Source organism: Rhipicephalus sanguineus, chromosome 6 (assembly GCF_013339695.2).
Source record: "Rhipicephalus sanguineus isolate Rsan-2018 chromosome 6, BIME_Rsan_1.4, whole genome shotgun sequence".
Taxonomy (NCBI): Eukaryota; Metazoa; Arthropoda; class Arachnida; order Ixodida; family Ixodidae; genus Rhipicephalus; species Rhipicephalus sanguineus.
In genome coordinates, this window is record NC_051181.1 from 82,268,596 (window position 1) to 82,294,414 (window position 25,819).

The window sequence follows — 25,819 nt, forward strand, 5'->3', positions numbered from 1 at the left end:
AATCTGTAGTAACGGTGTCAATGCCTCGCGGCACCAGTAAGCCGACGAGTGCCTCTTCAGCGTCATCGGATCAAATATTTGTGCTGTTGATTTTGAAAACTCTGGGTGCCACGTGAACGGCCCAAAGCACCGTTTACTTCGTATATTATTACGTTGTTACTTCAGTAAGAGCTTCTGCAGCAACGTTATACATTATAAACCAGGAAACGTGCATCGAGTTTACTGATTTTCGTATTTCTTTTCGTTACGTAAGTAAAAAAATAGAGCTCCGCACTACTGGTGCCAAGCCTGAAGGAAGAGAGAGGCTAGGTATAGGTAGCCTTCCTTTGTGACACCCTTTTTTTTCTCTTTCTTCTCTTTCTTTCCCCTTTTGTCTGCTTCTTCCATCTCTTTTTCTTATATGTTTCTTGGTGTTTCCTTCTTTCTCTCTTTACCTGTTTCCATCTATTCATCACTTCCTCCTTCTTTCTATCTCTCTATCTCTGCTTCTTTTTCTCTCTCTTCGTTTCCTTCTATTTCTCTCTTTCTTTCTCTTTCTGTCTTGCTGTCTGTTTCTGTTTTTTTTTCTCTATTTCTTTTTCTTGCCTGCTCACTTCTATTTCTTTCTCTCTTTTTTTCTATATCCTTCTCTGTCTTTCTTTTTATGTCTTTATTTTCTTTATATTTCTCTATTTCTCTCTTTCTCTTTGGTTTCATCGCTTTCTTTCTTTCTTTGTTTTTTCTCTCTTTCTTGCTCTCTTTCTTTCTTTCTTCCTTTCTGTCTCTCTTTCTGTGTCTTTCTCTGACTTTCTATCTTTTTTCTTTAATCTCCTAATTTCTCTGTATTTTCTCTCTCTTCCTTTCTGTCTCTTTCTTTCTTTCTCTCCCTCTCTTTCGCGTGTTTCACGTGCTGCACTTCACCGAGCAGAGTTTTCGTTTAATGCTCACACCTACTCTACTCGGTAGTTAGTGGGGCTTGCCCAATTCCTGCGGCACATACCCACCTGAGGAGTTTTGCATGACGGAGCACAAGTTACCGATAGCTTAAGCAGCTTCACCGTAAAGAGAATGAAGATTGTGCGTGTCGGTTCACGATAGCTTTTTTTACGACGGAGCGCATGTTGCCGAGACCGTAATTAGCTTCGCTCTTAAGAACAGATATGCAGTTAGCACATTACACGAAGAGTGTGGATGGGTCTGGGCGCAAACAGGTAGCATATGGGCATCATTTCCGGCATCTTAGCGCTGTCATTAAAGTGAGCAATGTACAGTCATAGCACTCCGCCGGTACTAACACATAGGGCAGAAACCTAGTGGTTAACAATGAAACTGGAGAAGTTAAGGATTACGTAGCATGCGACGGAACGGATAATAGCCGTAACATTGGATGACAGGATCACAGAATGCATCTACGGAGAAACAATGGTAGCTCATATTCTTGCCGTTAAGAGAAAATAATGCAGCTCATCAAGCCCTGTAATAAGCAAGACGAATAACAAAGTGTGATGTGACGTTGCATTTCACTTGCTTTTGGAAAAATAAAATACCGTTTTCTGCGTAAAGGAATACGAATATATTCGTGCACTGAACACTTGAAAACTTGTGTATAGGGAAGGCAAATCGTTCGAAAGCGATATGTATTCCAAAGATATCGACATACTCAATCGCTATATAGAATTCGTAGGGAGCACTGGCCATAATGTGATTACTTATAAACATAGCCAGCTTGATTTGTCAATTATCATCGGTACGTGTAACTTTATTCTCCGCAGTTCATAGGTTAATTCGTCATGGCTTCATTGAATTCGATGCGTTTGGCAAGCTGTATATAGAAAATTGCGTTGAGCAGAATGTTCACAAATTACAGATTTTCGCGAGGCTGAGACATCCTGCCGCAACTACAACGCCCACCTTCAGCTTGGTTGACACAGCTTCCATTCTTATACAGCGCCCACTTCCAGAGTCTTACGAATAGTCGTGAAAGCATAGAACTTGGGGGCGCCGATGGAATATCTGCCTCGCATAATGACACACATTGCTTTTCCAAGACCCGACATAAACTATTTTCTCGTCTCTCTAATAAGCATGGTGAGAAAACGCTGCCAATCGGTATTCAAGGCTCCTGAGAGCACGTGAGCCAGACAGTGAATTTTCAAAGTTCGCTAGAAATCATTCCCTCTTCTCTCGACTAATGATACCATATACCCAAACGACCGCGCCATTAACCCAAAGTCCACGGCCACTGGCTGATTTGAGCATCGTGTGCTGCATAGTTCTGGCGGCCGCCGCGGGATGGCGCGACGTGTCTGCTCGATCGATCGCAATCACATTGAAAATAAGGCGCACGTTCAAAAAAAAACATAAAAGAAAATGCTAAAGGCAATGACGCGCGCTGACGAACGGACGTAGCGTCTTGCCCCCTTGTCATCTGCCCCCTCCTGCGTAGCTTTTAGCGCGCTGGCAGGTACAAAAGGAGAGAGGAAGCGCAAAAAGCATGCGACAGATCCCTGCATCTCTGCTCGTATTTGACGGATTTAAAAGCAATCTCGCGGCAGTCGATTCGGGAGGCAATAAACTCCTTTAATAAAGCCATTCGACGTTGACTTCAAAAACATCTTGCATGGCCCCTTTAATGCAAGCATTCTGAGTTCTCTTTGGTGTCCATTACTGCGGCACCTTTCTCGATGGTTTGGGTCCTTAAATTTCTATTTGATGCGTCAAGCTGTGAATGCTGGGATCAGGATAAAAAACGGCAGGCCACATGGACGCAATACAAAAAATCACAGCATATCCACGGAGTGAATGATGATGAGTGGGCGAAGCTGCGGAGGTTCATCGGTAAACCGTGAATCTTCCGTGAATTCTGCCCAGTACATCATCACCGACGTGAGATCGGGCGCATTTATATTAAAGGTTCGATGAGAGTTATGACGACTTGCAGCTCACTTTAATTTTACATGTACGCTGTGAATTTTCATTGTTTAGAAAACCATTGCTTTAGAAAACATCTGGCGTCTTTCGTAAAGCAGCTGGCGTCTTTTCGTTTTGCTTTAGAAACATCTGGCGCTCTTTCGTTTTGCTTTTAGAAAACATCTGGCGTCTTTCGTTGGTTTATTTCATCAATCAACGGCGTTTTGAACAAAATTTTTATTGTTTAATCACGCGCAGGAGAAATCTCACCAGGCACTACCTTGGAGGTAAACAATGGCTGCTAATGGGAATGAGAGACAGAAGAAGTCGGCTTTTAGCTAACACTTGCACTTCTACTTCTACTAACGTTTCCTACTGGAACATGCCAATGGCTGCTAATGGGGAATGAAAGACAGAAGAATTCGGCTATTAGTTAACGCGCACGCTGCGAATTTTTTATTGTTCAGCAACGCACAGGAAAAATCTCCCACCGGCACCACCTTGGAGGTCAAGATCTGGTACTAGCGTTACGACTGGTTACGCACTACTACGAGGGACGAACGGGTGCCGCTTTAAGGAGCTTCACCCCTAAAATCAGCACAGCACAAACGCGTTTATGTTGCCTCTTGTGTCCGTGTACGCAGGCCTATACCCTACCAACTAGCTCAGCTTTCTGTCATTCTGTCGCCGGGTTCGTGGTGAAATTTGCGCACTACACAGGCCCGGACTCAAGGCATTGTTTCAAGAATGCTGCTGTATTGACGAGCATTCGTCACTTCATTTATGTTGTAATCATTATGATGGCACGCTAGGAGAGTATAGCTTAGCCTTGTATAATAAAGTATAGTAGAGCATGTATAGTACAGCAATGGGTGGGAAAGGGAAGTCAGGTTGAGGAGGAGGGAAACGAGGTTTTGAGAGAGTAAAGCATAGCATCGAAAGAGAATGAGAGAAATGGAGAGAAAGAGCGAGAAAGAAAACGAAATACATATAGGGAGAAAGAAAGAAATAGAAATTAAACAAACAAAAAATAGAAAAGAACATAGAGGTCTGAGAAAAAGAAAAAACGAGAGGGCGAACGAGAGAGAAAGGAGGTCGGCCAGCCCCGTACTTCCTTGAGGCTTGGCACCACTGATGCGAAGCTGCAATAATTTTTGTTTTTCATTTTTCTAGAACGGAGTACAAGCCTAGAGCTCACGATCTCAAGCCAACGACGGTCATTCCAGGGATAAAAATTATACATTCAGTCCTTCGCGGCTTGTGGCCTAAACTTTCCTCACCTCAACCTCCTCTTCTTCGTCTCGACACGGTAGTGCAGTGCAGGTCAAATTGCAGGCGGCACAAGTTATCTCTAACTTTCCAGTTTTTCTTTTCTCTTTGAAAACCTGAATGGTATTTTCAGACCAAAGCAACGACCGATGAAAAGTTTAATTACTTCACGTTCGGTTTTCTGTTTGCTTTGAGTAGCTCACATGCTTCACGAAAGAAAAGAGCTCTATTTGAAAGGCCCTGTGCCAATCCCGCCGAAGCCATTCAGCCTTATACCACAAGTCACCTGCACCGCTTTCAGCATGATCCCTATTGTTCAAAGTTCGCCAAGTAATTTCGCCAGAGATCTAGAATGAGGGCAGCTAAAGTAACCGGGCATTCTTTCTTTTCTACTTACCTCTCCATATCTCAAGTTATGAGTCATTCTTTGTTTGTCTTTAATTTTTTCCTTGCCGCTTTCGCCTTTCGCCGGCCTGCATATTCAGCCGTGATGAAGTGCACCGGGGTGAAGCTTGAACCACGCCTTCGGCGAAACCCGACGACAGCCCTCTTGGTCGCTGTCTTTGATGCGATGGTGCCATTACATCGATCGGCTCGCATGTATGCACATCCATGCAATTTATTATTTTACTTTCTTCAGGCGCAACTAATCTATCAGTACACATACTGTCTTTGGCTCTCACAGTATGTTGTTATGCAAGAGAAGCGAAGAAGAAAGCGACCTGCTTTCTATTTGTAGTTGTTCCTTCTGATTCGTCATTTATCTTTCAGATTTGTTGAGCAGGTGTAATTTACCTTTCTTACCATATTTACGCTGCTTGAATTGCGTGTAGGTCGGCGTCGGGTTGTAATGTGCCGCTTATATGGCCCCTAAACCACCCAGAGGTCTAAATTTTGTTTTGGCGTTGCAGTTGTGCACGCTGGCGGAGTTGCACGCGTTTTCTCGTTTCGCTCTTTCCTTCGTGAAGCTGCGTTCATCGGCTCGTCTTGATCCATCGCTCCGAGTGCCCTTCCTCAGCGCCGAGGTTGAAACGCAAGAAGCGCGCGCACCTGCTAGCAGAAAACAGACTCTTGTAAGCCCACTGACGGCGCCTCTTGCTCGCGACGTCACATAATCATACAGGTGACGTCATGACGGCTGCTGTCGCAAGAGGAAAGGCACGAAGAGGAGCAGGCGAGCGTCTGTTGGTGGTTTTGGGCAATGTTTTGGGGGCCCCTTAAGGGTTGAGTCAGTATCATGCGTCCTGAATTCGAACTTAGTCCTGTTGAGACGCAGTTTATGCAACGTGAGTCAGTCGGGTCAGATTGCCGGGCCGTTTGTAGGAAATCTACCGTGAACTCTTTTGCCTTCCGGATCTTGTCGGGTAATAATAACATTATCTGAATCCAGGGATGCTACATAAATTGTCATAACAAGGAATTACTGTATGACCTAGAAATCCGGAGGTAACCTACTAGTACTCTAGGATGAGCATGGGAAATCTGTACTGCCACCGTGAAAAATTACTTAGAAGTACCTTGGCGAACTCTTTTGTCAGGACATCTTTAGATTTTGGAACGCTTGACACCTCTCCGAAATTGCTGGAACTTCTTTAGATGATCTTTAGAACATTTAGCAGATCCCGGAATAAATGGGCGTCACCTTAGACACCTGCTTATTCCGGGATATGGCATGTCCAAGCCTCCGTTCTTTGTCTTGTCGCCTCCGTTAGCGTCGACGCCGAACGACGAGGAATGACCACGGGATATGAAGTGTTTGCGTGCATTATGTGCATCATCTCGGTGTTTAATCTATTGTCTTATATTAATTAGCTGATGACCCTGATGTTTTTCGTCTGTGGGGAATTGACATTTTCCCGCCATTATTATCATTGGATGGGACGGGGGCTCAGGAAGTGTAGTGTGCGTTTTCTAGTGTTGCCTGAATGGAAAATTCATAAGTCAAATTATGCACTAAGCTTGCACTCGATTTATTCAAGTTAATACTGCAGTTTGGCCTTGGTGCAACACGGTAAGGTTGTAAAGTGCTTGTTGGTTTCAACGGCGTAATTTTGCAGGCTAGCTGACTTTTTCTAAACACCCCCATCCCAGGAAACCACTTTGGCATCCATGCTATACAGGCCATAGCAGCTGAAAGTAGTGCTAACTTCCGAAATAGGGCTCAAATAGTTGCTAGTGACATCGTTCTGTAGTCAAGGCGAGCGATAGCGATAGCAATATCGAACACTCCCAGGTTCGCGTGCACATAAATACTCGACAAAGTGCACGATAGGACGACCGCCGCTGTAGCTCAATTAGAGCATCGGGTGCGTAATCCGAAGGTCGCAGGTTGTCTTTTCGTCCGCTTTACTTTCTTCACATCTACATCATAATTACAACAAAACGCTTAAAACAATACAATTAACGTACCCTATATCTTCCTTGGTTTCATTATTAGTTGGTTTTCGTTAAGGTTGTATCAAACAAAACAATCGAGCCCTTAAACTTCCCTTCTTTCATTCTGTCCTGGAAGAGTATATCACCAGGGACTAGCTCTTAACAAGCGAGATTTGTCTAATTAGCTGACCTGTTAACGCGAAGGAAGCTGTTCGCAAAAGAACGTGTCGCTGCGCTAGTTGGTTCATACTGCACATCAGACAATGAAAAATTACGGTTGCTACGCGTTAACAAGGAACGAGGGAAATAGTGAAGCCGAGCGCCTTTCCCCCTTCCCTCACACATTGTTCGCGCGAAGCGACCGTAATTCTAGACACTCCAACATGGAAGGCATTTGCAGCGTTAACTGCGTAGAAGTGTCGCACATGGTGTTCAGAATGAACACTTTTAGGAGCCGGAACTTGGAAACTGATGGTTACTAGGGGTACAGACTCCAGTAATTCAAGTATTCGCTTACCTCATCTATAACATACCCTCCAGAATGTACCTCGGTGGATGTATTCTATGCACTAGAAAAATTATAAGGCAACGCTTTATGAGCCCGGTAACAAAACCCACTGAGCAACCTCTGAGCAAAAACTTCGACAATGCTTTCTTTTGATGAAAAGTATTGTGTCGAAATTGCGTTCAAGGACCGTTATTGTGGTTGACGTGCTCTATACGAGGAATGTTAATTAAGCGCAGCGTACTATTTCACAAGGTTGCGCGCATAAGGTTTTTGTAAAGTGCGCTGCATAGGATGTCTCAAATGATGAGGAACAGGGTGTTCTAAGGTAGGTTTTATGTTACGTCCAGAAAAAGCGTACAGTGCTGAAAATCTGATCAGAGCAAATTGCACTGAGTGTGCATACGTATAAAAGGTTAAAAAATATAAGTTTAAAACTATAGCGTCTGGCACATAACTTTCATATTGTTTTATTGTTATCGGCTTTATTTTGGCGCGTTTTTTTAGGGTGCTGTCTCGGGTATCATGCACCATTAAAGTGATCGCGTGGATTTACTTGCCGTGAATACTGGCTACGACATAACCTTGTGCAGCAACGAACTGATTTATGATGTACTGAAGCAGTAGCAGCGATTTTGTTACTGCTAATGGAACGTTGATGAGGGGAAAGATTAATATTTGTTTATACAACGCGGATACTTAAAATATTGTCTTATATTGCGGAGTCGCCTAACCAAACAAAAGAAAATTATATGACAGCCACCGTTTTCTATTGCGCTTTACCTTTTGAAATTCTACTCTTCATTGAACTACGAGCGTAGGTGCTGACGACAACATTAGCGTACGGCAAGTCTCTCTGCGAAATGCCACTATTCTAAACTTTCGGAAAGCAGGCAATCATAAAGCGGTCACTGACGACTAAGGACGGTACACACTATGATTAATGTCGCGTTTTAGATAAAAGTCACAGTTTCGCCGCAAGGGCGAAGCAATGAATGCGATAGCAATAAACTAATGCTATACGAAGAGTGTGATTCGTGAAAGAAATGAAAAGGGGCGCTATTTTCTGCCTCCCGTCGTGGGGGCACGGCTCAGCGCCCTTAGGAATGGGGAAGGGGAAGTAAAGATGATAGAAGAAAGGAAGATAGAAGGAGTGATTAGCGTGGCAAGAGTGTCTTGTCCACGAAGGCGGGAGCACGAAGCCAAAGCGCTCGTCTATAAGGTGGCGAGGTCCGCAGAAGCCGCAAACTCGAGGAAGGCTCGCAGGGCTTGCAGCTTTGAACGTGCAGGAAAGAGAAAGTCCTCCACCGTTGTGGCAGGGAGACCGAGCAGGCGATAGCGGCGCGCCATCAAGCGTCGTTCAGCGGCCAGGGCAGGGCAGGCGCAAATTATACGAAGTGAGGCTCGCCAATGGATACTCTCAGTTTGAACAGCGCTCCTGTTGCAAAGGTGGCCGAAGCAGCGAAGGAAACTAGCGTGCTTCAAGTGTCGAGCTATGACACTTGATAGTTCGCGCTCATCACCTGTTCGTTTAGCGGCGTCGTTTAGCGGCGCTCCGTAACATGAGCGCGGACATCACGTTGAAAGCTTGAAACATCCCTCTTGCCCTCACCACGAGACAATCGCGCGAGCAGACAGCGGAAGGCCAAGGTTCTCCTTGCGCAAATATAAGAAGAAGCGAGAGCGAGCGAGCTCGCCGACGACTTTTAAATGCGCCCGTCTAGGGTGCCTTGATGCGCGTTTTGCGCGTTTTGTCCAGGGTGAGGACATCTGCGGCGTCTACTGCGGCGTGGCTGCCATATTTTAGCCCACGGCTTCTTACCGGCGTCTCACCCCTCTACGGCAGCTGCGCTGAGAGGCACGAGACGCGGGGCAAAAAATGGCGTCGTGGCGGCATCAGCCCCTTCAAAGAATGGCAACACCCTAAGGGGGGCGCACACATCGAGGCACATTACGCCCGTCGCGCTCATAGCGCCATCTCGCTGGTAATGAAGAAACGATTATAAGCGCCGGCCATCTCTGAGTCCGCCCAGCGGTAAAGGGTGTGTATATAACGCTCGCCGCTAGCTACTTGGAGGATCTGCGTTCCGTGGCGTAGTGGCTAGCGCCGCTCGCTGCGGAGCAAGAGGTCCCTGGTTCGATTCCGCGCTTCGGAACCTTTTTTCTGAATTATTTTTCTTTGGGCCTTTTATATATATATATATATATATATATATATATATATATATATATATACATACTTATACATATACGGTGCATGGCGACGGCGACGGCAAAATTCAGCCGAGACTGTCCATATAATTGCTATCGCAATAAAAAGAATATCAGAACACGGGGGAACGAGTTTGAAGAGCAGCCTGCATGACGGAGCTAAAGGAATTCGCGTGGCGTGCACAAAAGGAACACCTGCAGAAGCGTAGCCATGTGGAGATGAAATGCTCAAAAGCATGGTAAGAATAGAGAACCTTTTGTTACATGAGGTAGTACTCAAAGGGAGAAAACACAGCACGTGAATGGAAGCCTGGCCAGTGTTCAGTTTCATCTCCAGGAAATACAAACGGAATCCTAACAAATGGTTTCTGCTAAGCCTCAAGAATATCTCTACTTACTAAAACTCTCATGTATGAGACGTATTTCTTTCTACAGACTTTTTTATGGGTGGGTTTCGGTGCTGCCATATTGGGCTGTTAACCTTTACCGTTTGGCATCTTTAACAACTAAACGAGCAGCGCTACGGTACACGTATACGCATGAAGACGGTTGGGTTGGTGCTTTCGACGTTTCCTGACCTTATCAATCTACGTCGCGATATACAATTTTCAGAAAACATTCGTTTAACAGCCCAAGGTGGCGGCGCCCGTACGTCGTACGTAAAATCGTCTGCAAGTTACGAAAGAAGGGGATTGCATGGAGCGCTTCGCTTTCTTTTTGTTTTTGTTGTTGTGTTTTAACACGAAAGTGTTTTATGCCGGGGTCCACCACGGCTTTACTGACGTATTTCCGTCATGGATATTACGTTGTAAACTATAGACTAATAGTTCGCAAAAAAAACAGCAGAAAAAAGTCACAGCATATCCACGGAGTGAATGATGATGAGTGGGCGAAGCTGCGGAGGTTCATCGGTAAACCGTTAATATTCCGTGAATTCTGCCCAGTACATCATCACCGACGTGAGATCGGGCGCGTTTATGCTAAAGGTTCGATGAGAGTTATGACGACTTGCAGCTCACTTTAATTTTACATGTACGCTGTGAATTTTCATTGTTTAGAAAACCATTGCTTTAGAAAACATCTGGCGTCTTTCGTTAAGCAGCTGGCGTCTTTTCGTTTTGCTTTAGAAACATCTGGCGTTCTTTCGTTTTGCTTTTAGAAAACATCTGGCGTCTTTCGTTGGTTTATTTCATCAATCAACGGCGTTTTGAACAAAATTTTTATTGTTTAATCACGCACAGGAGAAATCTCACCAGGCACTACCTTGGAGGTAAACAATGGCTGCTAATGGGAATGAGAGACAGAAGAAGTCGGCTTTTAGCTAACACTTACACTTCTACTTCTACTAACGTTTCCTACTGGAACATGCCAATGGCTGCTAATGGGGAATGAGAGACAGAAGAATTCGGCTTTTAGTTAACGCGCACGCTGCGAATTTTTTATTGTTCAACAACGCACAGGAGAAATCTCCCACCGGCACCACTTTGGAGGTCAAGATCTGGTACTAGCGTTACGACTGGTTACGCACTTCTACGACTACGAGGGACGAACGGGTGCCGCCTTAAGGAGCTTCGCCCCTAAAAAAGCATTCTTGGCCGCGGGAGTAAGGAGCGCGTCTCACCTGCTTGTACTTCCAAACGTGAGACGCCCGTCACTGACCGGTTGTAGCCTATGGGAACACTGCGCTTGCATAGGCGGCTCCACCAGCGCGGCGGCGTTCAGCGCCAACGCGGCCGTTTCCACGTCCCTGGGGTGATAGCGTTCCCTCCCTGACCACACGCGCTGCTGCTTGTGCAAGCATGGTGTCTTCTGCGTGCGTTCCTCTGCATCTGCTGGCTGGTTTTCAGACCGCCGAAGGTTTGGAATAATTTTTCAAGGGAGCAAATATATTGATAAAGGCAAGCTTCTGTACGTCAGTCACGCTCGATGTGAATTGGAACATTGGATCGCGTGGCCTCACGAGTTTAATGATTGCGCGTGGCTTCAACTTGCTTCATTTCTGTAAATAGTAATATTTTCTTATTTGCGATCATCCCACAGTGAGAGAACAGCGTTAAGTTGTAGAAATAAGGGCTAGTGGAAGGAATAAGAAATCTTCAAACTCGTGAGGGCACACGCTCCCGTGTTGCAAGTCATATTGAGCGCAACCGTACGTAGTGGTAAAATACTTGTCTCTGACGATGGAAGCGTGGTGACAAGTCGGTGTGTGTCCCAAACGCGCATCAACGCTCCATCGATGACTATGAAGTTGAGAGTAAGTAAGCATTTTTATCCAATGGTCTCGTTTTATTTCATTCTGTTTTGTCGTTTTGAAGCACTCTCTAAACAGATGCGTCATTGACGCGACCTGTGACTGCAGAGCAGGCATGCTAGTGCAAGCACGCTGTGGCAGTGGACGCGTGTACCTGCAGACATATAGAAAACTGATTTTAGCACGAAGATTTTCTTATGTAAAGCTAACAAAAATAAGAACTAGAACTAAACAATGTCTTCGCGATACCGACTCAGCGTGAAAAAACACATATCGCCATTCGGAGACCATTATCAATGGGTGTATCAAAATTACTGCAGGTCTGAAACAATGTTTCATTCCATGGGCGCCCCTCCCATTGAGAAAACGTAACACCCTGCAGCGAACAAAATGACAAATGTCTTGTCACGACGAAGAAGTTGCATCCAACGCTGGCATCTCTCCTCCCACTGAGTCTTCGGGATGCGGTAAAACTTTGTTCCCGGTGAATTGCTGCTGTTATTGTGACAGCCCACAGCACAACAAACCATGTTGCTGCGACGCTGAGCCATGGAACGACCGCCAAAGAAAAAAATTAGATTCGCCGCAAGGGCGAAGCAATGAATGCGATAGCAAGAAACTAATGCTATACGAAGTGAGGCTCGCCAATGGATACTCTCAGTTTGGACAGCGCTCCTGTTGCAAAGGCGGCCGAAGCAGCCAAGGAAACTAGCGTGCTTCAAGTGTCGAGCTGTGACACTTGATAGTTCGCGCTCATCTTCTGTTTGTTCGTTTAGCGGCGTCTCTTGAGATCGAGTGACTTTCGTACGCTCCGTAACATGAGCGCGGACATCACGGTGAAAACTTGAAACATCCCTCTTGCCCTCACCACGAGAAAACCGCGCGAGCAGACAACGGAAGGCCAAGGTTCTCCCTGCGCAAATATAAGAAGAAGCGAGCGAGCTCGCCGACGACTTTTAAATGCGGCCGTCGCGCTCCTAGCGCCTTCTCGCTGGTAATGAATAAACGCTTATAAGCGCTGCCGTCTCTGAGTCCGCCCAGCGGTAAAGGGTGTGTATATAACGCTCGCCGTTAGCTACGTGGAGGACCTGCGTTCCGTGGCGTAGTGGTTAGCGCCACTCGCTGCGGAGCAAGAGGTCCCTGGTACGATTCCGCGCTTCGGAAGCATTTATCTGAATTATTTTTCTTTGGGTCTTTTGTATATATATATATATATATATATATATATATATATATATATATATATATATATATATATATATATATATACTTATACATATACGGTGCATGACGGCGATGGCAAAATCCAGCCGAGACTGTCCATATAATTGCTATCGCAATAAAAAGTCACACCATCTCCCGCTAAAGCGGACCATGAGGCGATGCGAAGCAGTGTTTCGGCATGTCAAAGTCAAAGTTTATTTTCCATTCTGTTGTACAGAAAGAAAGAGCCCGCGTTTCAGAGGTGGAGTGGTGAGGGGTAAAGTGGAGAGGGAAAGGGGAGAGGTGATGCGGAGAGGGGGAGGGGAGAAGGGGAAAGGGGAAGGAGAGAGGGGAAGGGGAGGGGAGAAGGGGAAAGGGGGAGGAAAAAGGGGGAAGGGGAGGGGAGAGGAGGAGTGGAGAGGGGAAGTGGGGAGGGGTAGCATGTAGCTCTCGACAACTGCCAAGTGTTGTCGCGATTAGCATCTTTGCAATACATCATCGCGATCTCGCAAAACGGGTAGCATTATCTCGGCTCGACCAAGCTTCTCGCGTCTTGCAAATCAGGACGAACCAACCACAACTGTTTGGGTCGTTTCTTGTTCGGCGAATGCATGTTTCTCCTCGTCAGACATCGCCAGAAAGTTGCTTTCCAGCAAGCCCAGCAGTTCGACGACCCTGCTCCTGTTTATGCGCTTCGCCATGACGCAACGCGTACACAACGCAGAGCGCGTCGACGCCAGCGTTCCTTCGCGCGGAGGGAGGATGACAACTAGGCGCCCTAGTTTCGGCGTTGCGGTTGCTACGTGGTGTGTACAATGTGGAATTTCGGCGGCGCACGAATTCCGGTCGCTGTGGCCGGCGGATTCCCCAGTGTGAATTAGCCATAAGATGCTTCACATCTAAAACGCTTCGCAAAACTGCGCAAAAACACGAAGGAGCTGGTACAAATGCTGTCACCCGGCCGCGGCGTGCGAAAGCAGCTATCACCCCAGGGACGCGCACGCCGCCGCTAGCGGCGTTCCCGTCAGCGCAGAGGTAGAAGCGCAGTGTGCCCATCTTTCGATGCATTCGCGTCCCCTGACAAAATAAGGGAGCGTCTACAGAAAGTTATTGCGTCTCCAAATGTAGGTAAACGACGATGTCGATCCTGTATGCACCGAAATTCATGAAATGGCTTGTTGCCTTTGCGTAAGATTTCCAATTGCGCAGTTACCGCTGGGCCGTACCCTTTTTTTTCTTCTTTGAAAAAGTAAAACCGACCGCTTCACTAAAGCTCAATCCTGCGTTCCTTCGCAATACAAAACATTCTATCGCTTTCCCCAAAAAAGAAATGTAAATAATACTAAATGGTTCTCGCTTTGCAAGCTTCCGACGGGGCATGCGTCCGACGGGGCTCGAGGGCATCGTCCCCGGAGTGCATTGATGGCATTGCTTGCGTTCGCGCGAATCTGTCCGATTGTCGAAATTGGAATAGAACGCACCGATCTCTTCGATCTGCAATGGGCATTAGTGCGCTAAGCCGTTTGTCGATGAGTGGTTACTGGCGAAATTTTCCGTCTCACAGAATGCGCGAAGAGTTGCGGCATTGTCAAGCACGGTCGATAATTTTGTTTTAGTTTAAAACGTTATCCGCCTCGTGCATCGGTATGGTGGCGCCACCGCTCGGCTAAGGCGGTTGTGCCCTCTCCCAACCCCCATAGGATCCCATGCATTTTGAATCAAGTTTGCGATTTCGTTGCGCAAAAACAAACTAGCGCCATCTCTCGACAATACGCCACACCGATGACGCAACACGTCCTCTTGCTTCCACCGACTGGCCATGCTCCAAGCTAACTCCTCTCTCCACTTTCTTTTATTTCTTTCGGCGGCTGTGAGAGCGCGCGCTGTGCACTGTGCTGTAGTGGCTGTAGCGCATCCGACAAGACCGGCTGGGCTCGTCGCTTTGGTCGCGTTTTCCTTGAACGTTGCAACGTTAATATTGTGTTAAGGCGCTGGCCACACGTCGGACGATGAGCCCTGATTTCGTTCAGCTGCCATCTCATCAACGGCAATGTTTTGAGACGCCTCAGTTGTGTACTTTTGTCCGTTGGTTGCGGGACAAGATGGCCTCCTGCAAGACCGCGTTTTTCCAAGTCAGCTGTGTGCGTAGTTCTCGGCGTCGTAGCAGTTTGATGACGCGAGGACGTCAACTGGTGCTACATCGTGGGAACCGCTGAAGTTACTGCAAGCTTGACGACATTGTGCCAGAATATTCTAGCGTACTGTACGCGCACGATTGTGCTACACTTAAAATACCGCGCTTGGCCTCGAGCGTCAACCTGGTACGCCTGTGTGCAACAAGCGTCTTGTTATCGTTGTTGCGTCGGTTAATATTGAATTGCAATTGGAATACCGTTTTTGCAAAGGTAAGTGAAGCTGTAAGTAGTTGTTCTGCTATATGCTCGCTACTCGACGAACATTACCTCTAGAATCGCATTTTATTTTGAGCTGCACGTACCAAAGGAGAATCTAGCATACGAGATACATTGCACGCGTGCGCATTTCCTATATAAATCTGAGTAATGCCACACGTGCGCATTTCCTATATAAGTCTGAGTAATGCCATGCTCAGTTTAAAGCGCATGTGTTAGAGGATTGTGGCTTCAATGGTGAAAGTGATTAGATATTCTGAAATATGTGATTGCAATGCAGTTAGAACTTCCTCATATGTTAATACGGTCTCTGAACAAAAAAAAAACGCTGTGTGAATGTTTGTTGGTCATTTGCTACAGTACTTTCACGCATTATTATGCAGCTGTGTGACGGCTGTTAAAACGTTCAGCAAGTTAGATTTTGGTTTTCTTGGCCTAGTTGAGTGCTACGAGTGTTGGGCGAAGATAAAATCGCGTGTCTTTTGTGCGTTTCTTAAGCAGGCATACAGCCGTAATAGTCATTGTTGTACTGTTTGGGGTGTTCAATAAAACAATAATGCTGTTTTGTACTGCAACAATTTTTATTTCATCTGTGTTAACAGATCACGCAAACAACTTGGACACATGCACGTAAGAAACGTACGCAGTGCATCGCGCGCACGCATAAAAAAACGGGCCTGTCATTTTAAAACAAATAATATAGAACAATGGACGTAACAGACGGCATGGTTGTCTAGTGGAGTAGCGTCGGCAGTACAAATATCAAACCAGAATGAAACATGAATAGAAAAACGGAGAGTAACAGGCGCTTTACCCACGGCTTCTATGAGCCGCGCATATCCACCTATCGCCACCGTCCGCCGTTGGTGGCGCCACCAGTACCACTGAAAGCAGCAGCGCACGAGGCGGATACGGACACTTAAGTCAAATAACATTTTATGTCAGAGTGAAAGGTCAGTGCTTGAGAACATCTAAGACGTCAACATTATATGTAGCACCACTTTAGTAATTGCTACATTAAAGGGACCCTCTAACATTTTTCCCGACCTCGTTCTTTTACATTTTTTTTTACTTTCGGCTTGCGTAGACTGAAGGCTGAAGAGATTAGTGCAGCAAGAACAACAGCGATAGACGCAGTCCGAAGTTATTCAGCCTAGAACACTCAAAATACAATAAAATTGAGGCCTACCCTCAACTCGATTTTAGCGGGGTCACCTGACCACGTTTCACTCGCATTGTGACGTCTGATGGCGCCCCAATGAAATGAAATGAAAGATTCTACGTACGGGAAGCTTGCATACAATGTTGCCCGTTCTTTCCAACGCAGTGAAGACGCCGTTGCGATAGTAACAAACGATTTGGTGGATTAATGGCTCATTCACACTGGGGAATCCGCCAGCCACAGCGACCGGAATTTGCGCGCCGCCGAAATTCAACATTGTTCACACCGCTTAGCAACCGCACCGCCGAAACTAGGGCGTCTAGTTGTCATCGTCCCTTCGCGCGAAGGAACGCTGGCTTTGACGCGCTCTGCGTTGTGTACGCGTTTCGTTATGGCGAAGCGCATAAACAGGAGCAGGGTCGTCGAACTGCTGGGCCTGGTGCAAAGCTACTTCTGGCGATGTCTGATGAGGATAAACATGCATTCGCCAAACAAAAGAAACGACGCACGCAGTTGTGGTTGATTCGTCCTGATTTGCCAGACGCGAGAAGCTTGGTCGAGCCGAGATAATGCCACCCATTTTGCAATATCGCGATGATGATAATCGCGACAACACTTGGCAGTTGTCGACAGCTACAGGACGATTACGAAAGACTTCGCTGTTGCTGCGGGCTTCGACGACTGCGATATCACAAGCGCGCCGCCATTTTTCGAATGTTCGACTCGCGTTCCGATTGGTTCGCGGTGAGGGAATCCGGCGGCAGCTGCCGCAAAAATCGGTCCAGGACCGATCGGCGCGGAATGGGCTTTTCCGGCGGATCTCGCTGCCGCCGAAGCGGATTCCGCGCGCTCTCGCCGCCGAATGTCTCAGTGTGAACGCGCCATAAGAGTGAACTTCACGTGCGAAACGAGGCAGATCGCGAACGCCTCTATCATGTTTTGTAGTTTAGCCATTGTTATTGTTGCGACGGCGTCTATATCAACGCTCTTACATTTTTTCCCTTCAGTGTCAAACAACGGCGCCTGGAGCGTCCCCAGAATGTTTCCGCCAGCGCCTTGGCGTTCGGCGCATTCTGGCGCATTCGTTGGCGGGCGCTGCAGTTTTAAAGCTGAAAAAATCTAAGATCGTTCGTCTGTTTGGTGTTCAGTGACAAAACTAAACCCAATAATAACCCCTTTTGTGATGCAACGCCGTTATTACTTCTAACGTTACATTTATCCAATCATAGTCCAGCGCTCATCTTCGTCATTACCGCCCGCAATAATTCTGGCGACCGCCACTAGGCATTGATGCGGTCGGCAGCGATGTAGGCGCTTCAAAAAAAAGTGTTGGAGGGCCCTTTAAGGTAAATGTATTTGTAGGACACGATTTGCGCCGCTAGTAGGGCATTCTGGAACACCAGCCGATGACGTAGTAGGGCCTCCACACAACTAGTTGCAAGTACTAATACTAACTATGACACTACATAAAGAATACATCATTGCATTACAAAAAGGAATAAAATAAAATTTTTGCATTTCAGTCTGGTTCGTGCGCAACAGAACTCCTTCACTTTACCCTTGAGGAGGACAAAGGTGTTACGGTGGTTTATTGGGGTCGCATGCAGCGACAGCGACGATCGTAGCAACTTCTGCATCTGCCGATCTTCTTCCTCACAAAAGTGTCGTTTTCACCGGACTGTGCTCCGCTAAAGCCTCTTGATAATGACTATGATGATGCGGCACACCCTTTGTATAGGGCGTGCGTGGAATCCACGCCCTAGCGATCAAGGCGCTTTACGGCCTATAAGTTACAGTAAAATAAAAGTTAGTGAGAACTCAAAGAACACAAAGGAAAAAGAAAGAAAGAAAAGAAATCATAGAAACAGATCGATCCGCTGCACGGCAGCGCCGGCAGTCAGGCAGTGCGGGCATGACGAATGCTACGTCAGCAGGCCGCTCTTGGAGGCGGGTTGTCTTCATAATTCATAATTTGGGATGCTGAGGGCCTGGGTCAAAAAGCCTCTTCACGGGCTTGACTAGGACCACGACCCCATACAAAATGGCCGGGATAGGCACGCGTACAGGTAAATAAAATAATGTACATTGTGAAAAAACAACATATCTAGTTCAAGTTTCATCGAACATAAACAGAAATAGGTCAGTGAAATTCTTTTTAAGTAAAAATACAATCTATCTATCTATCTATCTATCTATCTATCTATCTATCTATCTATCTATCTATCTATCTATCTATCTATCTATCTATCTATCTATCTATCTATCTATCTATCTATCTATCTATCTATCTATCTATCTATCTATCTATCTATCTTGCCGCCTACGTCTGGCTGCTCTCATCATCAGCTCCTTAACTTGGTGTAGACCAAAATAGGCATGGGAGAGTAAGAGGATTTGGCGAATATGACTGTCTGGTCATGACACGAATAATATGAAAATCCTGTCGTGTACGTCGTCAAACCCCTTCCTCCAGACACGTGTGGCTCATACCCGTTTACCACGGGCCGCGGTGTACGGTTATGCGCTACAGGTGATTGCCAGTTTATATCTACCCTGAAACTGCGAGAACAGACATTGGCCATTTAAATGCGAGAGCGTTAAGAAACAAAAATTTGCAGAATCTTAGCAGTGGTTTAGGAGATCGTACCGTTAGCAAAGGTTCAGCTGATTATTCTTAGCTTTCCAGTTTGTCTAGGAATATTAGCCTTCTTCTGTTCATTCTTCGTACGCTGAAGATCAAATTGCCAGGCAACTACTTTCGGGATGCGATGAGATAAGCTTCTCGCCTCTTCTGCGCCGTCGAGCAGCATTTTGCTCTCCTACTCCATGGCGTTGCCCACCTGCAAACGCCAGTCAGAGGCGCTATCACGCGGCTCCAGCGCAGTGTCAGACGGCGACTGCACAGCGAAGGCGAATAGCTGCGCACGCGCCGGCGCCAGTGTGTCTACCATGGCTACGACGTCACTCCTCTCGAATGCGCAGACCAGCAGCGGCGAGTCACGCGCGGCGGTGGCGGTGTCTGCGCGCGCGCCTGCGCCAATGTGTTTGCAGCGGCTACGACGCCACTCCTCCCGAACGCGCAGACCAGCAGCGGCGAGTCGCGCGCGGCGGTGGCGGAGAGCGCGTGAGATCGCGGTGGCGGAGAGCCGTGAGCCAGCTGTGTGACATCACTGATCCTTGCGCATACGCAGCACGGCTCATGGGGATCCACGCGTAATCGGCTCCGGCTAGGCAAATGTAGCTAACGCTACAAAACCGACATCGACAGCGCTGACCCGGCGAGTGCAAAAGATTAGAAATTATGATCCCAGCAGGAATCGAACCCAAGCATTCTGCGTGGCAGTCAGGTATTCTACCACAGAGCCACGCCAGGTCTAGAAACTGCTTTGGAAAATCAGCCTATGCATGCGTAACATCGGTGCAACGTCAATTGTGGTTGTGGTGCTGGCTATCTAATTTTATAACAAATGAATAAACGCTACATATCTACTCCTGCGATACAGGCGACATGTCAGGTTAACGTCTGTGGTTCCAGTGTTGGTTCCGCTTTGATAGCAGTCTAATAAACATTACATTTGTATTCCTGTGATTCAGCTATCTAAATTCAAGCGTCACACGACCCCAGATGAATACGCTAACAAATGTTACGTATGATATTCATGTCATCGCACCGTAAAGTGCACTTCCTTTCTATAATACTGGCGTAAGCTCTAACGTGTGTGCTAACGTTACGTCAGACGTTAAGTTACCCTTTAAACGCTAGTGTTGTCGACGTACCTGGTAATCCCACGATACGCACACAACTACTACACTTACAAAAACATGTCGATACACCTCGTAACCTTTGGCTCAAGCCAAGGAATGCAGCATAGAACTGATGGCTGACTGCTTCGCATGATACTGATTCCCACAAGGCGTGAGATCTGCCGAATTTTGTTCTTTGTAGTGTATCCTAACACGACCAATGCTTGGGACCTCGTAAACAAACGGGACAAGACGAGCATCGATCACTAAGTGGAGGCCTTGCAACATCAAAGCAGTCCGCTTTCGATCTGGAAATGCAGTCTCTGTCGTTCGATGGCCGTTCGTCCCAGAAAAGCAACGGAGAGGGCACGAAATTATGACGCATTACTGCTGAACTTCCGGGACGCGCGAGAATGCGGTTACGTTACTTCAACAGCTACTGAAAGTGGCATTGCAGTTGTTATGAACATTAAAAAAAGGGAGACTTTCATATATATAGAGTAACGGCAACTAGATACGATGTTCAGTTTAAAATTGGAGTTTTAAGCTTTAAAACTTATGATGCCGCGAATATATTCTTAACTTCGCCCAGGGGCTGGACCTGAGTGTTACTGAGTAGCCTTTATGAAGTTCGCTTATGGCACTTGGCTACCCTCTTTTCACCACCATTTCAAACATGCTTCCGCTTAACTCAGCATTACGCATTCTTCTTTTTCGCCTAGTATCTTCGAGTTACATATCCAGGATATTCTATTCAGCGGATCGTTTTACCACACACTTACCGCGCAGGTCAACAACTCCCGGAAGACTTTGTTATCTCAAAATTTATGCAACATTTGAAAATGGTACTCAAATTTCTTATGCAGCTTCTCAGTGTTATGTTTTTATCAATTACCGCAATGCTGTACCTCAATCTCATGTTCATTTGAGACTCAATATGAGAAAGGCTCTTCGTGGGAAACCGAATGAATTTCTCTGCCGACACGCCTAACATGACATTGAAGAACTAATTGTGCTTGTACGTTGCCTTCATTTGCTTATTTTAAGCATGTTCGCGTTCCTTTCTTTCAGTTTTTTTAATGTCTATGCATAATGAGGCTTAATGGTGGGTTACTGCGTTCTGGATCTTACTAAGAGGATAACATCGCGTATTGAGAAGAACGAGGGGAGAAGAGAACGCGCAAGGGCGCTGACATACAAAATGTAGTACTTTCTAACTTCAGTAGTACGGAAAGCCGAGCTAGTTGGTACGAATGCATAACACAATAGCGCAAGAAACACAGGGACACAGCCAAGAGAGACGATACAGGCGCTAACTTTCAATTAACGTATATTTTTTTTCGGAAACACACATATATACATACAAACAAACAATTGGTCATGCGCAGTGACTACATCCAACACCATTCTTCGGTGAACACCATTCTTCGTTGAAATGCAGGCCAAGTAGCCACCTGTCCCTTCACTGCACAAATTGCAAGTGTACCTCGTGTTTTGATGACACAACCATATTATTTCAGAACGGCGATCAAACAGTTAGAGAGGTAGCCGAAGCTTTTTTCATAGCATGGTTGGAAGATAAGTGCATAAGCCACCCATCTTGATAAAGAAATAGATTTGTTTGTCTCAGGGCTGTGACTGGGAAAGTGACAGTGTTTTATCATGTTTTGTGTAGGACAGAGTTACTGCGCATGACCAATTGTTTGTTTGTATGTATATATGTGTGTTTCCGAAAAAAAGCCGCCAGATCCCACGCATTGTGGGAATCGATGTAATGCGAAGCAGCCAGCAAAGAGCTGCATACATCGTCTTGTCTGTTATTGAGGAAAATGCGTGCCACTCATGGTATTTATGCTCGTTACACATTAACGTCGCGCAACACCAAATTCGGGGTAGACCAAGCTAGCGAAACGGCCGCCAGCGCACCATGAGCGTGGCACGTAAGTCATGCTGTACATGACATTCGTGTCATGATTTTCATGTTAACTCGTGTTACTTATGTTCGTCACACAGTAACGTCGCGCAATACCAATTTTGAGATAGATCAAGCTAGCGAAACGGCCACCAGGGCACCATGAGCGTGGCACGTAAGCCATGCTGCACATGACATGTTTTTCATGATTTTCTCGTTAACTCGTGTTATTTATGTGCGTTACACAGTAACGTCGCGCCATACCAATTTCGGGGTAGATCAAGCTAGCGAAACGGCCGCCAGCGCACCACGATCGTGGCACGTAAGTCATGCTGTACATGACATGCGTGTCATGACTTTCATATTAGCTAGTGGCATTTATGTTCGTCACACAGTCACGTCGCAAGATACCAATTTTGGTGTATATCAAGCTAGCGAAACGGCAGCCCGCGCACCATGAGCGCGGCACGTAAATCATGCTGTATATGACATGCTTGTCATGATTTACATGTTAAGTCGTGTTATTTATGTTCTTCATACAGTCATGTCGCAAGATACCAATTTTGGTATATATCAAGCTAGCGAAACGGCCGCCAGCGCACCATGAGCGTGGAACGTAAGTCATGCTATAAATGACATGCGTGTCATGATTTTCATGTTAACTCATGTTATTTATGTTCGTTACACAGTAACGTCACGCAGTACCAATGTTGGTATATATCACGCTAGCGAAACGGCCGCGAGCGCACCATGAGTGTGGCATGTATATCATGCTGTACATGATATCCGTGTCATGATTTCCACGTTAGGACCTGTCAGTTATGTTCGTCATACACTCTTGTCACGCCGTATCAATTTTGGTATATATTAAATTAACGAAACGGCCGTAAGAGTACCAAGACTGTGGAATGTATATCATGTCGTTCATGACATGCATGTCATGATTTTCATGTTATGACTCGTCATTCATGTTCGTCATACAGTCATGTTATGTCATATCAATTTTGGTGTACCTTCGTTTAACGAAACGAGCAGGAGAGCACAGAGTCGTAGGCGGCTAGATAGATAGATAGATAGATAGATAGATAGATAGATAGATAGATAGATAGATAGATAGATAGATAGATAGATAGATAGATAGACAGACAGACAGACAGACAGACAGACAGACAGACAGACAGACAGACAGACAGACAGACAGACAGACAGATAGATAGATAGATAGATAGATAGATAGATAGATAGATAGATAGATAGATAGATAGATAGATAGATAGATAGATAGATAGATAGATAGATAGATAGATAGATAGATAGATAGATAGATAGATAGATACGCTCAAAGTCGCAGAAGTTCGCTAAGAAATGCTTCGCATTTAAAAATAAACGTCAATTGTAAGTTAGCGCCTGTATCGTCTCTCTTGCCGGTGTCCCTGTGTTTCTTGCGCTATTGTACTGTGCTTTCTAACTTGTGCGAAATACGTGGCTGAAGGTGCGGTTCTGAAAAATGAAGAAACAGAATGATCATCACGTGCACAGGTTGATCGCCTGGTTAAACTGCTTGATGCTCTAAGCCAGTGGTTCTCAGCGGTCGATGTGTCGGAGACTGCCTGTGGAGTGGTCGAAGAGACGGCGCACCCCTTGGTGCGACGAAACAGGGGGGCGGCCGCGAGACGCGCTCGCTACCGTAATAAAAGTAGGACAGAACAGGTGAAGGAAATGCAGCGCTATTGCGGCTGATGTTCTCAAAAAAGGCTGCCCGGCTCCGCACTACCTTCAGGCTTGGCACCAATAGTACGGAGCTCCCTTATTTTTTTTTCTTTGCTTTCTCCCTGATTTATTCTTCTTCCTCATGTACATCTTTTTATATTTTGAATATATCTTCATTTATATAGCTCCTACTACTTGGTTCACGCGCTGAAAGAGTAATATGTGAAAACTATGCTGAGATGTCCGTGGTGAAATTTTTCTATGAAACAACTGTTATCATAAATTAAATAGACACACAGAACAAAAAGACATAAACGACTGTGTGGTTGGCGCGTGTCATTTGTGTGTCTTGATTTTGGTGCGCCTTAATTTGCGGCAAAATATCAGCCCTTGCGCGAACATGAATTGAGCCAAAGTATGTTTTTGTCGACACAATTATGCTATTTATTAGCGTGATAACTGCGGGTAGCATATTTGTCTAAGCTTTTATATCAGCCTGAAACGACAGGAACAGACTTCCATTTCCCAGAATTATTTTGCCATTGTCTTTGCACAATATACTGCAGCATTTCTGCTTGCCTCCCTTTTTAGCGGCGTTGTGAGTGAGTGCCTGCTTGAGCGTCAAGTTGAGTAATCACATGATTGATGCATCAGTGCAGGTCCACGTAAAGGGGCTCACTGGCTACGTACGTCTTGATGAAGATGGATTGAGAACCGACTTTGCCCTGAACGTCATTGAGCTCAAATCAACGGGCTTCGAAAAGGTACGCCCAAGAAACCTGATCAGCTACTGTCACTGCCCGTTGCACGAGTTTAGGAAGAAGAAATCTTATATGAAGAAAAAGGACATTAACATGTTCATTATTGCCCATCAGGTGATCATGTCTTCATACCTAAATTCTACACAAAACAGAAAAAAAAATTATTCGTGTGCAGAAGGCTTATATGATCGGGGCACTAAGAGAAAAACACAATAACGGTGTTGTTGTAGTCTTGCGAATTATAAGTGTTTGAAGCATGCAAAGAAAAGAGTCCGTTAAAATGCCTTTTTTTCAGAGACTGCAAGCAAGACTAAAAAATTTACAGATTCCGACAGGCAAGCAGCTTATTGCACTGACTTCAAGGCCTGGTGTTGCGCTTAAATCCGTGAAATGGTGTTCTAACCATACGATGGAGCGTCGCGTGGCGCGAAGCAATACGCGAGGCAATTCTTTAGGCACAAGGACGTGGAAATGGGCGTGTCGGTTTAGCGTGTGTTAAGGGGAAAGGCACGAAGAGGACGACAGACAAAGGTGTGTGTGTGTGTGTGTGTGTGTGTGTGTGTGTGTGTGTGTGTGTGTGTGTGTGTGTGTGTGTGTGTGTGTGTCTGCGTGCGTGCGTGCGTGCACATGCGTCTTCGCACGCGTTTGTGTACGTGTTCTCCTGCTTATACACTAGTTTGTTTGTGGGTGTATGTATCCGTGTGTGTAATGACATTTACGAGCAATGGTGTGCCGTGATTGGATACGCAGGTTGGCACGTGGACACGTCGCACGGGCATACGCTTCTCACGGGGATATGTGCAGCAAAAGCAGGAAGAGCTCACTGACGTCATCCAAAACCGAACGTTCCGTGTCTCCACCATTGTGGTGAGTAACAAATGCGCTCGGCACCGAGGGAGTTGGTCTCCACAGACGGGAATAAATCTCTATTTCAATTCATTTATTTATTTTCGTTTGGAAATATTTCACACATAGAGCGAGTCTTGGATGACAAGGCTAAAGTCCGCCTGACTGAGGCCTTGTTATACATTGCTCTAACAGTGAGGCAGCACAGAACACAAGGGCATGGAAAAACATTGCGCAAAAAATAACAAACACAAATTTTGGTACAGGTAAATGAAAAATGAATAACGTAACATAGTTTCTAAGTAATAACAATTTGGTCTAAGCTAATGAGATTTGCAACAATGCACGAATGTTTACAAGCACAATGTGACACTGGAAATGTGACAAACTGAAGAAATAATTATGCATACAGCTACACAACCAAAACGATACGCGCAAAAGAATAGACATAATGGTACTAAATTCAGTCAATTGTAGAAAGCAAGTACGTTTACATAGCATTTTAAAGCATCTCAGTGGTCTGCAGTTTTGCGCAATATTAATAGTATTTGGATGTGCATTTCTAAAGG

General features: G+C 45.9%; 1 protein-coding gene across 3 annotated transcripts in view; it reads left to right on the forward strand.

Moving 5' to 3' along the window:
* LOC119395948 (glutamate receptor ionotropic, kainate 2) overlaps nucleotides 1–25,819 on the forward strand; it is a 410,534-nt gene that overhangs the window by 236,161 nt on the left and 148,554 nt on the right. For all 3 annotated transcript variants that reach the window (XM_049416822.1, XM_049416823.1, XM_037662976.2), the window contains exons 8-9: nucleotides 24,303–24,407; nucleotides 25,155–25,271. In XM_049416822.1, coding sequence (XP_049272779.1) covers nucleotides 24,303–24,407; nucleotides 25,155–25,271 — 222 coding nt within the window. The remainder of the gene's footprint in view (nucleotides 1–24,302; nucleotides 24,408–25,154; nucleotides 25,272–25,819) is intronic.